Consider the following 13,736-nt stretch of genomic DNA (forward strand, 5'->3'; position numbering starts at 1 on the left):
ATACCACGTGTCGTTGACCGATACGCCATCATGAGGTGACACGTGTCACCAAAGGTCCACGTCATCAAGCTACATCAGCGCGTCATTAACGGAAAACGGGTTAGGGACTACTATGGTACATTTTTTCCAATCTCAATAACGTAATTGGTGCAATTGGAATCTCAGGGACGATTTTGGTGCACGACGTTAATCTCGAGGACTACTATGGGAATTTACTCGTTACAGGTGATTTTGTTTTTGAAATTAATTTTCATGCTCTGCAAGTAGGGCTGAAAATCTATATCTTATCAGCGGGTATCTAACTCGTTCGAGTAGGATTGTCTATCCGACCTGCTACGAGTAGGGTAGGGTGCGGTGCGGGTTTACCTACGGGTAGGATAGGGTACGGATTCAAAGTATACCCTACCCTACCTTACTCGTACCCCTAATATATTATAATAATGACAAAGTTTAGGAGGCCAGCAACTTTTGTGACTAAGTGAATGATCTTCTACCATTGGATGTAATCTCATATCATTAAAAACGGGAGAAGATCCTCTCCAGTAAAAAAAAACTACATAGTATCCAGTATTTAATCTTATCATTCATTGTTCTCTGTCTTATTTGTTTTTGGCCCCACTTCTAGAATTAAAGGTGAAAGGTCACACTTTATCCTATCCAATGAAAAAAAATGGAGAAAATCTTTTTTCATTAAAAATACTATTAATGGCCAATTGATAGTTACAAAATACAAAAGTTGCTGGCCTCCTAACACTCCTCTTATATAATATATACATGTAAAAATTATGTATGTAGTAAAAAAAGTGAGTGTTGAACCTTCAATCTTCCTCTTATAAAAACTTGAAATAATCACTAAATTAGTTAATGATCATATTATTTGTAATTTTATGTTAGATTTTTTAATATTTTATTGTTTTTAATTTTAATTTAAACTTAATTTTTTATTTTCTACTTTATTAATATGTATAAAATTTAAAATGGTTGAATTTTATATTTGTTTAAAATTTTTTTATTTTTCTACGGATAGAGTCGGGTAAGATAGGGTAAAATTTTTAAAAAAATTTATAATTCGAGAGTAGAATTAGAAGAGAGTCCAAATCCTACCTTACCCTACCTCACCCATTGCCAACCCTATCTGTAAGTTTCAAACTTACTACTTAAAAAAGTTATTTGGATGACCGAATAAAATTTTACATTAATCATGCATCAAAAATTAAAACTATTTTCAGCATTACGTGGAATGTACAATAACAATTTTCCGTGTTGTTTAATGATGCCAGCGGAGTGACGAGATCGAAGTTAATGATTAGAACCTAAATCATGTATAATACCTGATTTTTATCATCTCTTACACACATTTGCATCGCAGTTATGTGTAACTCGTCACATCAACTAAACAGCCTATTCAAGTAGGTTTTGGAAGGAATTTATACAATATGCTTAAGAAACCAACCAGTACAGGTTTCAGAATCCAGAGTATAAATGTATAATTTTAACAACTTTATTGAGAGCTCAACTACACATACCCTATCTCTTCATTTGTTCCCTTGGAGCACAAGTGCAACTCGCACTCATCAAGCTATCTGGTAGTAACAATCCGCGCGACCTGATCTTTGAGTTAACCAGTTGAGTAAGGGACTTCCCTTCCTATAAAAAATCATATAAGGTTACATTAAGAGAAAGAACAAGACAAGGCAAGGAACTCATTTCCAGACCTAAACACTGGGAATGACGAGACGTACTTTATATGAACAGTTCATGAAAGAGGTGAAAATTCAGAAGCACCCTAACTGGACGAGCTAAAAATTGATATGAACAGGTGAAGAATTCAGTTGCACCTAACAGCATGAGCTAAAGCCCATTACACAGTGAATCTCTAGCTTCAGAACTAGGTGGGGATAACAAATCAATATTTCCTATTAAAAATTGAAAGAGCACACATCGGTGTCCTATTTGCCAGCCAAACTCCAGAATTTATCTTCCCACCTGGTTAAATGTTGCATAGTTAGCCACCCTAGCAATTCACAGGAATTTACATTAGCTACTTGTACTTTCAGTCACTTTTTTGTCATCTGCTGTATCCTGCTTCTTGTCCTGACCATCAACCAATTCCTGATCCACAGAAGTAGCAGCATGTAAATCCAGATTTTCACTTTGTGTTTGAACTGGTTCACAGGTTTCAGTGCTTGGTCTCTCATCAAGAGATTCTGATGGTTTAGTATCCACTGGTTCATCCTTTGTAGGCGGATCACCAGATGAGTCAGATGATGGCTTAGTTGTGTCAGGATCTATGGTCCCTGATTTGATCTCAGGTTCTCCATTGGGAAGACCAGAAGGGTCACCAGCATCAGAAGACTCCCTCCATTCAACCCACTCAACTGGTTTTTCAGTTCCGTCATTTTCTAATTTTTGTATTGCTTCAGGTGATGATGTTGCAGTGTCTGCTAACTCCTCATCTTCACCCCCAGTTACATTATCATCTCTACTGGTATTGATGGCACTCTCCTCAGCATTAGGTGATGAAGAAGCAAGAGAGGCAGTTGAGCGCTCATTGACTGCCCGATCTCTATCCTCCTCGAAAGCAAACCAGTTGGAATTCGTAAAGAGAGACCCACTGCAAGTGCCAAGGTAAATGTTGAGAAAAACAAACGAAAGCAAAATTAACATAACAGAAATGATAGTTCATTCCACTTAGAAAACTGAAATAATAATGACAAAAAAAAGGCACGCCATTCACCTTTCATGGTCCTCTCCCAACCGTAAAGAAGAAATAACCACCTCTGCAGATTCATCATCAAAATAGACATCCTGCTATACATAATCATTAATTTCAGAAGCTTCATTATGGTCATTAAACAAATCTAAGAAGAAACATAAGAAGTGAAAAAGACAATCATGATAATCACAATTTAGAAAAAGAAAAGGATAAAATAAATTGTGCAGTGACTGCAGAGATTTGTGCAGGTGAAAACTTAAGATATACAGAGCTGGGATTGAATTCCAGAATACACACCTTGTAGCTAAGATCATGGAAACAGACATCCACGAATTACTACTACTTCTACCAACCCAAATGGTTGGAGACATTATCATAGGCCACAACAAAAAAAATACAAAATATACAAAGGGCTTGTAGAAAAGGCATAAACTATGGATATTCAAAAGAAATGTAGAAACATTAAGTATTCTCAATATTGAGGCACTATTATTGATGAAAACTCACACCAAGTTGGTATAGATAGTCTCTTTGTATTGTCATACAGTTCATATATATTCTCTATCAACGAACAAAAATAGCTCAAATTGGATTTCAACTTCCTCATATTCCCTTCTTTCTTAGGTTGATCTATAATTATTAATATCAAAATAGCCAATTCAAGCAAAGACTGCAAACAGTAAATTATAAAATAACAACTAGAAAATGCACTCAGTCAAGAAATTCACAAGAAAAACAACAAAGCTTAAATTCCAATAACCCACTCACTATAAGATCAAAAGTTTCCCAAGGTTAGGTGCATTAAACAAGCAGTATAAAGCTCATATAACAATATATGGAGACTGGAAGATCAAACATCTATGCCTGTATTGTATGCACAACATACTTGAGAGGTGAATGGTGAACCTAACTAATGCCCTAATGTAGCACAAATCTTGCACAAGACATTACCTTTTCCATCTAGGTTTAAATTGTTCATGTGAGAACATCCAAGTAATTAACTTCCAAAAAGGTAATTATAAATTCAGTTTACCACAAGTCCTAGTACTGGGGAAAATTAAAAAGCATACCTCATCATCTCGTTCAAGCGAGCCATGAACCTGAAACACATTTAGGTCAAGAATTAAAAACTATAGAAGACATTATGTTGATAAGTAATGGTACCAAAACAATAGTAAACAAAGCAGGATAATAATTGCCATTGAACTTTTGGAAGAAATTAACTATCAACCACTACAAAAGCAGTAAGCGGTCCATGAGGAAAACATGCAAAAAGCACAAACTGACTATTTGTTGGAAAACTTTCATCAGCAATTTCACAAAATAAGTAGCAGCTGGTGAAATTAAGGAGTTTATTAGCAGTTTTCAGTAAGAACCACAATTTCCATTAAATTAAAGAACCTGAATAACATGCAAATTCCAAAAAAGCTGAAAAACTATGTGCTTTTCACCCTGCTTGGAATTGATTATAACAATGGAAAAACTGTTGCAACTCACTTTCTCGTACACTTGTACCTACCAGACAATTTCATAAATTACTCTTTTAGGCCTTCTTGGACCCAGAAAAAAGCTGTTGCATTTGAGTTAAATCACCTGATATTTTGACACTCCACACAACTTATCATTTTAGGTATTCAGTTTACTTCCAGCCATTTTTAATAAGACTGTTTAACTGGCAACAATAATAACAGATCAAGAACCAATACTATTAAGTTGATAAAATAAACCTTGAAATGCTCTTATGAAAAATTATACATGTTTAGTTTCAAAATTCAGGCCTATAAATAATGACACTAAGAAAAGCACATTCAGCTTTGGACTAATGTAAGCGACTTTACCTCTTCAATGTCTTCATTATTGTAAATACCATAACGGAAGGCCTGACTTAGGTTATTTGCCAAGGCTGCAACATCATAGTCCCGATCCTGGTAATCATCCTCATCACTATCCCTATTCCTGTCATGCAACGCTGTCGGTCTCCTGTAACAACCAATTTGTTTATAGTTGTTAGAAGACAACAGACATACATAAAACTGCACTTTGTGACCCACACTAAGATGGAGACTAAAGAGTTAGAAGAGAACCCACACAAAAGCCGCCACAGGTCATAACCCCAACAATTATAAGAATTTATTTTCAACGACAAAAAAAGTCACAGTCAAGCTCTTTTGGTTTCAACGCGCACACTGACTCTAATTCTTTTTTGTAGCAGGATAAAAAATGAGTGAATGACTACAATCCCACAAACTTCAAACAGATGGTAGAGTAATATTCACAACGGAGCTAAAACACTCAATAGGATCTTTGCCATCGTAAGTAGCATGCAGTCATCCAGGAGGGGGCAAATTTTAATTTAAAGCTCATTTAGAGTGCACATGCTGATCAACCATTTGTCAGAAAGAATATGGAGCTAAGACCAATAGAACATACCCACATGCCCACTGATAGACATTTTCCACAGCATTCCGCTTTGATAGAATGTTCATGTACCAATCTGTCCATTCACTGTATCTCTGCGAATACAGAAAAGTTTGAGAAAGGGAGCTCAGGATAGACAGTGTCAACATTCATTCTATGCAATTAAAAAGCAAAAACAACAGACATTCACTTACTGAAAAAAACTGGTTGAACAATAGACATCAAACAGTATAGCCATACAAGTTTAAGCACTATAAAATCCTACCACAATAATTGCTGCAGACATAGTAACAGACCTGCAAATGTTCCTGAATCACACTGTTGTTATTGCCAAACTGGACAAGTTTGTTAGATATGCGAGTTAAGTGTCCTATGCTTCCTATCCTAGGTGGTGCTTTGTTTTCAGCATGTGTTGTTGGCTGCAAGGTATTTGCAAATAAAAATCGGATCATTAAAATGTTATTCATCTATATACAGATGAACATATTTAAACAAAAAATTTGTTCAGGGAGACATGAACTATAGAAAAAATGCTGATGCACCTTGTTTGCACCAGATTCCAACGTGTTATGTTTTTCTGCTTGAATAATTCGCCCAACAAAATCACAATCACGGAGAAGATGTTCCACGAGAAAAGAATTCTTACTCTCCAAGCATGAAATTATGATATTTTCAACATGGTGATGCAAAAAGTTATTGTATGGGTACCTACAATATTCAGTGTATTAGCAATAAAATTGGATAACTCTACCCCCACAAATAACAGAATTACTAAAACTTACTCAAAGAACAAGTCTATAATTCTTTGTACTGCTCCAAGATCAATCAATTTCTTTTCAGCAGCTTCACTACCAACAGTTACCAAGACCGATAGAAATTCTACAATCTGAAAGGATGTGTTCTATTAATAATTTAAAATCAAAGCAAAGCTAAAATTACCATTCAACATCTTCAAAACCATGGTTCAGGGTTTAAAATAGCAGTAGCAAAGGTCAACCACCAATGACTAAATCTCAAAAAGCAATGCATTTTGTCCACATACCTTCAAACGATGTTTTCCGAGAGGTGGTTGTAACTTGCCAAAGGTGGTTAGCAACTGACTTTCGGCAGAAGAAATATCCAAAAGCTTGAGTAGATCACCTACAGAGAAGAGACTGATGAGCATTTATTTTCTCCAGCAGCTTTCAAAATAAATCATGAAAACAAGACAAGTACACATGCCAAAACTAACTTAACAAATTGAAATGAACCCACTTAGTACAAAACACTTGTCAAATATTAGCCATAGCGCCAAAAGCAAATGAGCTTAGATGGCATTCCATACCGCCCAAGTCAGAGATAAACAACACACAAAGTCTTCATTTGGATGGGTCTAATCTAGGCAGTTAACAGGAATATAAGAACATGGTGAGTTCCCTGGAAAGAGGACTGAACTCAAACCACAGCCATTCAGTTCCTCTCATTTCAAAAGCCTTATTGCAGCCATGGTTCAGGTCTGTTTTCAATCCTAAACTAGACCTATCGAAAACTCCCTAACAAGCATCATAGTGGTGAAGGCAGGTTGGCTGACATCTGTCAACACCATCTGCAATAATGGCACTGGGGTAGCTATTAAAGAACATTATTTTAGACCTCATCTGTTCTTATGATCCTAAAAAGAATAAAGTTTTCTAACATCAAACATGGAAGTAATAGGTTCTTTCTGGGAAGAAATTTTACCTAGGTTCTCAAGCATGCCATCTACGGTTTCAGGATTTGCAGTTACCGTAGAGCCATTATTCATTTTATATGCATTAAATCCTCCAATAGTAAGTTTCTTAGGATCTAGCAAAGATATACATATGGACAGAGAGTTAACAAGAACAGATTTTGGCCGAGAGTCCTCCAGAGCATGCCGGAATAATCTTCCTATGAAGCTGCAGATAGAAGATAATATAAGATATTAATAAACAAAGAACACTTAATGTACCAACCTCAAGTCCCTAAAAAAATCAATATATGGTAGCATTCGTTTATAAAAGCTGTCTTGGGAGTCTACCTCGGGCTTTTTATTTTGGAACAAAGCCCTGCTGGAGCACATCGTGTAATAGCACACAGAGTTTCTGCTGCATTAGCATGCACCTCAGGAGAATCCTGTAAAAACCACAGTAGAGGAATGTACTGTTAACATCATTCCCTAACCTCATTTCATAAAGAGAAATAGAGAATACGGTTACGTGCATTATCATTACACCATTCACTCAAGCTTCTCAGCAATAGGTCAAATGTTGCAGGGACCTTTTGATTACTAGGATGTTTGCTCAGAAGGTAAAATATGGTTATTTCTTTCTTGGATATTGTTAAGATCCAATTGCAAGGCATGGGGACTTGAGTCCCACATTTAAATATAGGAGGTTAATTGCTGGTTTACAAGCCCTTGATCTCTGCAACCCACTATGCTAGGTTTTTGTTGTGTGATTCTTCCCAAGGTTCTTATCAATTGATATCAAAGCCTTCCACCATGACTCTAAACTGAAATCAGGCAATGTGAGTGGTGTCTAACAACATCATAGTCTTCCACTAGGACAACTCCCCTGGCTTAGTGCACAACCATCCTGTAGGGGCACTAGGGCTGTGAAATTATGTTAGGATTCATATGCAAGATATGCAACTTGAGTCCCATTTCAGAAGTAGGGATTTATATAGCCTTGTGCTCTCTAACCACAATAGCTAGCTTTTGTGGAGCGGTTCTACCAGTTCTTATCAGATTTTTGAGAATAGTGTGCTTGACTCATTTATGGTTTTTCTTCATTTATCTTGGTGTATATTATCTTCTTGCAAACAATATACATTTTTAATTAAAAAAAATATCCTACTCCCACATAGTAGCATATCCACAACTGGGTTTTCCATATTTATAGATATTTTGAAAACCAACACTACTTACTGAAGAACTGAACTTGTCAACAATCATATCAAGCACATCGGTGTCTTCAATCCACTTCATTGCATCCACATGATTTACATACATGTGCTCATCAGCACCAATCAAGCGTATCAAAACCTGGGTTTTAAGGGACAGAAAAAAGAAAAATTATTACCAACATAACAATTTACTTGCACACTACAATACAAGGGAATAGAAATCTTAGTTACCCATGGAAGTAAATATCTTTTTAAGACTAAAATAATATAATGCATGTGACTAGCAAAAGTAATATCATTAAAAAAATTCAAATATATTTTGTGCCATAAACCAACCTCCATAACAGATGTAATTCCAATCAAATCGACTAGTTTATTCACAATTTCCTGGTGAGCCTGGATAGCCATAAGGACAACATATTAGCAATTACAACTACACAGAAGCACAGCAATATATACCACAAAATGCAGAAAAGTTCAGACCTCAACATTTTGAACTTTCAAAACAATGACAAATAGTTACAATTAATTCATTATGCAACACTAGCGGCTTAAAAAGGACACTGTTAGATTTTTTTTTTTTTTTAGGTATCTGTACAATGAAAAGGAGGAAGATAAATAATTTGCATAGAGGAAGAAAGCTGCATTTTGAGGAAGTGATTAAGAGTTTAACGACTGTTACTTCCAAGCATGGAAGGGATGTGAAGTAGGAAGAAGAAAATAGAATGAGTAGTTACCGTTGGTTGCTTCTAAGAAGTGGGTGATGGTGGTTTTTTCATAGGAAATAGATAGATGAAATTTGGCACAAAAATTGGTCAGGCTCCTTCAAATATTGTATAGATATAGATGTATAGATTTAGACGTACATATAATAAATCCTCAAGAGAGGACAAAGAGGCAAAACTTGTAATTATCATAACAATTAATTAGCAATATTGAAAAGAAAATGTCTAGTTCTGCAATAATCACGTCCACTATACGATTCAATGTGATACAGAGATGTTTCTATGTGGAATAAATAAAAAAATAAAAGATGGGGTGGACTTACTTGAACATATTGCACAAAAGGAACTGTCTTCCGTAACAACAGGCATACAACTACCTAACAACATAAGAACTTGATAAATATGCACCCAAGATTATTTGTTTAGAAGATATTATAATAAATTAAAATGAGCGACAAGGAAAATAAACAGAACATAGTTATCAAATAATTATTCAAATTGTAAATCAAGAATGACATTGAATCAAAAAAAAAAAAAATTAGAAGAAATTAAAGAATAAGGAGTGAAAAGTAAACCTGCATATATATCATAGATCATATACATAATGTATATGCGGAATATACCAGAATTCTGTGTTATATCACGGCAAAATACTAAATGTACTAATTTTAAACCATATACCACAGGCAGGATATCAAAGAATTATAAGATTATGTTATATCCCATCCTCCTCCTTCGCTCTAGCAATTTTTTCCCCTTTATAGAACTTCATCCTTTGCTCTATTCTTCTCACACCGCACCATCACACAAGGGACATACTAAGTCATGATAGGAATTTTGCCCATCTGTCCTTAGTTTATTTAAGGTAAAATGTGAAATTTTCAGGGTCTTTTCGGCTTTGGATCATGTCAGGTCTTCATCACCAACTCAAATTTTCTAATGCAACCCAGAAAAACTCAAGAGGACCCTGAATCCTAGAACATGATTCATGCAGCAATTCACTCTCCAATTGGGATTGTCTGTGTCGCAAATCGTATCACACCAGTCAACACAAATCACAAACCACAAGATTTCTACAACTATGAAACATACTGCTAATTTCTAATTTTGTAGAGCAAGTTTAGACCAACTCAACCAGCATTAGTTTTGAAATCACAAATAAGTTTGAGGTTACAAAGCAGAATAACTCTTTGTGCGAAATTTTACTTCTAGTCAAGCTCAACTCTTCCCACACCAAAAGTAATTTTTACAGTGACCAAGCATGCAGTAAAATTCAAATCTCACTAAATCAGTACCTTGCAAAAATATCCAGCAAGTAAATTGCCATGAGAGTGATCTGGCTCCAAAAAGGAGAACAACTTACTCATCAACTGCCCAAAAAAAATGAATCAGATCTTCTCAAAAATAGTGAGAAAAAATCATTTAGATATAATGTCTTACTTCCTCATCCTCTACAAGAGTTGTGAGTATAGCATCAACTTCGCAGGTGAATACCTCACAAGCAATAAAAGGGAACCTGTTACAGAATAATAGGAAAAACATGTATCATTACAAAAATCTACCAAACAGGAACTTAAAGCAATATCCAATCCAAGCAACCTACTTGAAAGTTCGCTTCTTTTCAGCATCCTCAGCAGCTTCTTCAACAATGTAACGTATCAATTGTTCAACCTGTGCTTTTCCAGACAAACTGCAGTACAGCAGTAGACAACATAAAACCATTAAATGAAAAAAGAAAAACAACAGTACTGCACCAATCAGATAGAGGGTAACCTAACTGTCTTGGGGTGGGGGTGGGATAGCCAAAACCATCAAGAATGACCAAGTTTAAAAGTGTTTTCAATAAAAATAATTTGAAATAGGACATAATGATGTCATTTCATCCATACTGAAATAGGACATAATTTGAAATGGGACTTTGTTGTTTCACTGTAACAATTGGCCAATCACATAATATAGTATCAATAAGGGACTAATTTATCTAGAACACAATTACACAACCAATATCAAAAGTTTAAGTATACGGAGTTAAAATCATAGGCAGCAAGAGACGACATTAAGGAGTTTACTAGACAAAATCTGTGTCTTTTCCTAAGTGGCTGTTTCAAAATGTGGTATTGTGGATTGGGGAAGGGGGGATGAAGAATCCACCTAAGCATCCATAAAATATTTTTACCAAAAAAAATTACACTAAGATACTTCATTAACATCATCCTACGAAAATTAATCAAAGCAGGAACAATAAATAACTGAAACTGCAGTATGAATTAAGAAAGTCAACTAATAACAGGGTTAATGGAGTTATTCAATTTATCTTTTCACCGTGTATATTTTAGTCTTTGGTTTACAATTATTTCATTGTAGACCCATAATTACCAATAATCTATGGTGTTTTACTATTGTCATCATGGCAACCTTTCATCTAAATTATCTCACCAAGCGACAGATCACAATGAAAATATGTTAATAAATAATCATGTTAATATGAACGGCTTTAATTATTTCAAGCAAATCTCTTGTCATACCATTCCCACCCATAAGCAGTATTCACAAGACAAAAGTAATTATTCATAAGCTGAGATCTTAAGCTGTCTAATGAATAATATTATAGTTCACTACATAGAGACCAGTTTCGTCAAAAGAAAAGCAGATAAAACGACTAAAACAAAGCCAAAAAAATTCTAATAAGAAATTCATCCTAACAGAAATAAGAGTATTACAAATTTATAAGGCGACTATTAAGAGCTTTGCATTCTTGTATAATTTCATCTTCATCAAGTAGTTCTTCCAAAGTGAAATTGTCCCTATCCAAAATGGTCTCCACCTGCAATATAATACAATACACATAACAAATAATAAAATCACTAACAAATTGAAGTTAAATCGATTTCAGACTCCCAAAGAAATAAGGAATAAATGCAATCCAAATTTTAACTCTAGACTGTAAGGTTGCAAGCTTTCCTACACCTTTGAGAAAAAATATGTTATTTGGGATGAATTGCGTCGTTGTTAGTTGTGAAAATAAACCTTTTCATAAATTACAATGCAGCAAATTTTGTACATACTACTACTGTTACACTGATCTTACGAACTCAAAACATCTCTGAATTCATTCAAAGCAAATTTAAGCCAACAACCACCTCTCAGTATCGTTGGTTTAGTATAATATCTACAAAGAATTCCCCCAAGAGAACCTAAAATTCATGTGACAGTAACAACAAACAGTAAGACGTACAAGAAATCCATCGCCGTACTATTCAGGCAGGGATCTTCATGCACCAAACAAAACATCCAAGATTATGGAATAGTATATCAAATTTCAAAAACATCATTTCATGTAACACTGCGCAAATTTCACCACCAGAAAGAAAAATTCACATCGACCAATCATGGCAAAGCTCCGATCACTCTGATTCTCACAATAGCAACAGCATCAGATTCCACAATCAATCATCCAAAAACTAAATCAAATCAATCGCATAGTAAATTAATTCCAAGAACCCTCCGTACGGCCACATTTTCCATAGAACCAAACGGAAAATCAAATCAGAGCAAAACACCACATAAATTAAAACAACCAACAAATCAGTGCACTAAAGCAGCTTGCAGAACAACGCACAAAAATCGAAGAAGTATATGAAATGAGCGAGTACGGAACTCACAGGAGACGCAGTAGACAAGCCAGCCATGCGCCAAAACATCTTGAATTCTCAGAGGAGGAAGAAGAAAGAATCGGATCTGGCAGGGCGCAGAAACCCTAGCGGCTCGGGTTCCCAAATCGAATCAGGAACGGGGGAAACCCTAGAATCGGGAACAGCGAGGAGGTTGGATAGATCGAAATGGAAGCGAAAAGCAGAGAGAAAGAGAGAGTGAAAACCAAAAACCACCTTAAATCGCGGGAGAAAAGATTGTTTACAAGCAAATGAATAGCATAGCACTGCAACCTTTCATCAAAGCATTCATTCGTATATATATATTTACTGTGAATGTGAATTTTGAAATTTTTTGAAGAGGGAAAAAAATATTTCTCAAAAAAAAGAAAAACACACAACAAATTTATAAAATCATTTTAACGAGAATTACACAATATATATAATTTTATGAAATATGTTCTATTTTTTATTGATTGGTTCAATTGTTTTTAGAATTATTTTTTTTCAAATATAATATTATATACGTAATCTTAGGAAAAATGAGTTCAATTTATGTGAAAGACTTTAGATAAAATAATAATTTGATGTGATTTTGTATGAAATTGAAAAAATGATGGGTAAGGAAATACAAAATATCATGAACTGTTTATGGCTTCTCCTCCAAAGTTGGAGGATTATTGTTGTCCACTTGCTAAGTCGCTAACGGGAAGCACTCAACGTGTCTCCAAATTTTTGGATCACACTTTTTTTTTTCTCTGATAAATTTTCATTCTTCTGTTGATATAAAATTTTGCAATCATAAGATAGTCAAAGAAAAGCTATCGTCTAAGTCTAACTGGGACAAATAAATAAATAATAAATAAGGAAAAAACTATGGTCTAATATAAAATAATTAATAATTAATGTTGAAATGATCAAATTATTCTCTCAAAAATTAAATATGAATCAATTTAGTCTTCAAATAATTAAATGCTTCAATAATTTAGTTTCTAAAGCATACCACTAAATTAAATTATTATTTTGTATAATTTTGTTTGTGTATCACTGTTAAATATTACATAATAAATTGAAAAATGACATATAATCAATTAAATTTATATGTCTATATTTATTAATGACATGTGAGTGTGTGACAAAATTAACATAATTTGTATTAATCTTTTTTTTTTTGAAATCAAATTGAATTGCTGAATTTTTTAAAAAACAGGTTAATTTAAGCATGATATTTCATAAGTCTGTTTGAAGATATACAATAATTGTGTAGCAAAACAATGCCATCTTTTCTTTTTTCTTTTTTTTATAATTATCCATGTAATAGTT

General features: G+C 34.4%; 1 protein-coding gene across 4 annotated transcripts; it reads right to left on the reverse strand.

Annotated features, from left to right (window-relative positions):
• Positions 1–1,410: 1,410 nt before the first annotated feature.
• On the reverse strand, positions 1,411–12,767 carry LOC107483145 (uncharacterized). Of its 4 annotated transcripts, none has more exons than XR_002373485.2 (20): positions 12,426–12,741; positions 11,484–11,587; positions 10,367–10,453; positions 10,204–10,279; positions 10,059–10,133; positions 9,087–9,140; positions 8,375–8,434; positions 8,061–8,177; positions 7,173–7,267; positions 6,854–7,050; positions 6,177–6,274; positions 5,917–6,020; positions 5,677–5,842; positions 5,431–5,553; positions 5,147–5,229; positions 4,555–4,696; positions 3,787–3,816; positions 2,738–2,811; positions 1,987–2,614; positions 1,411–1,647 (listed from the first exon to the last, which is right to left on the reverse strand). XR_002373485.2 is itself a non-coding variant. In XM_016103767.3 (20 exons), the coding sequence occupies exons 2-20, from the start codon at positions 12,462–12,464 to the stop codon at positions 2,038–2,040; spliced, it is 2,301 nt and encodes a 766-aa protein (XP_015959253.1). In that variant the 5' UTR covers positions 12,465–12,564; positions 12,651–12,767; the 3' UTR covers positions 1,411–2,037. The 4 variants fall into 4 exon arrangements, 2 of the variants coding, with proteins under 2 accessions (XP_015959253.1, XP_015959254.1); XR_001590819.3 differs by having other exon boundaries at positions 1,743–2,614; positions 12,426–12,740; XM_016103767.3 differs by having other exon boundaries at positions 1,411–2,614; positions 12,426–12,564; positions 12,651–12,767.
• Between the last annotated feature and the right edge of the window lie 969 nt (positions 12,768–13,736).

Source organism: Arachis duranensis, chromosome 4, assembly GCF_000817695.3.
Source record: "Arachis duranensis cultivar V14167 chromosome 4, aradu.V14167.gnm2.J7QH, whole genome shotgun sequence".
NCBI lineage: Eukaryota > Viridiplantae > Streptophyta > Magnoliopsida > Fabales > Fabaceae > Arachis > Arachis duranensis.

Bases quoted from the DNA above. Each gene is read 5' to 3' on its own strand.
- LOC107483145 (XM_016103767.3), bottom strand. From the start codon at position 12,464: ATGTTTTGGCGCATGGCTGGCTTGTCTACTGCGTCTCCT. The intron at 10,134-10,203 runs GTAAGACATTAT...TTTTTTGGGCAG, and splicing joins CTCTTGTAGAGGATGAGGAA to TTGATGAGTAAGTTGTTCTC. The intron at 6,275-6,853 runs GTAAAATTTCTT...TCTTCTCTGTAG, and splicing joins TGGCATGCTTGAGAACCTAG to GTGATCTACTCAAGCTTTTG.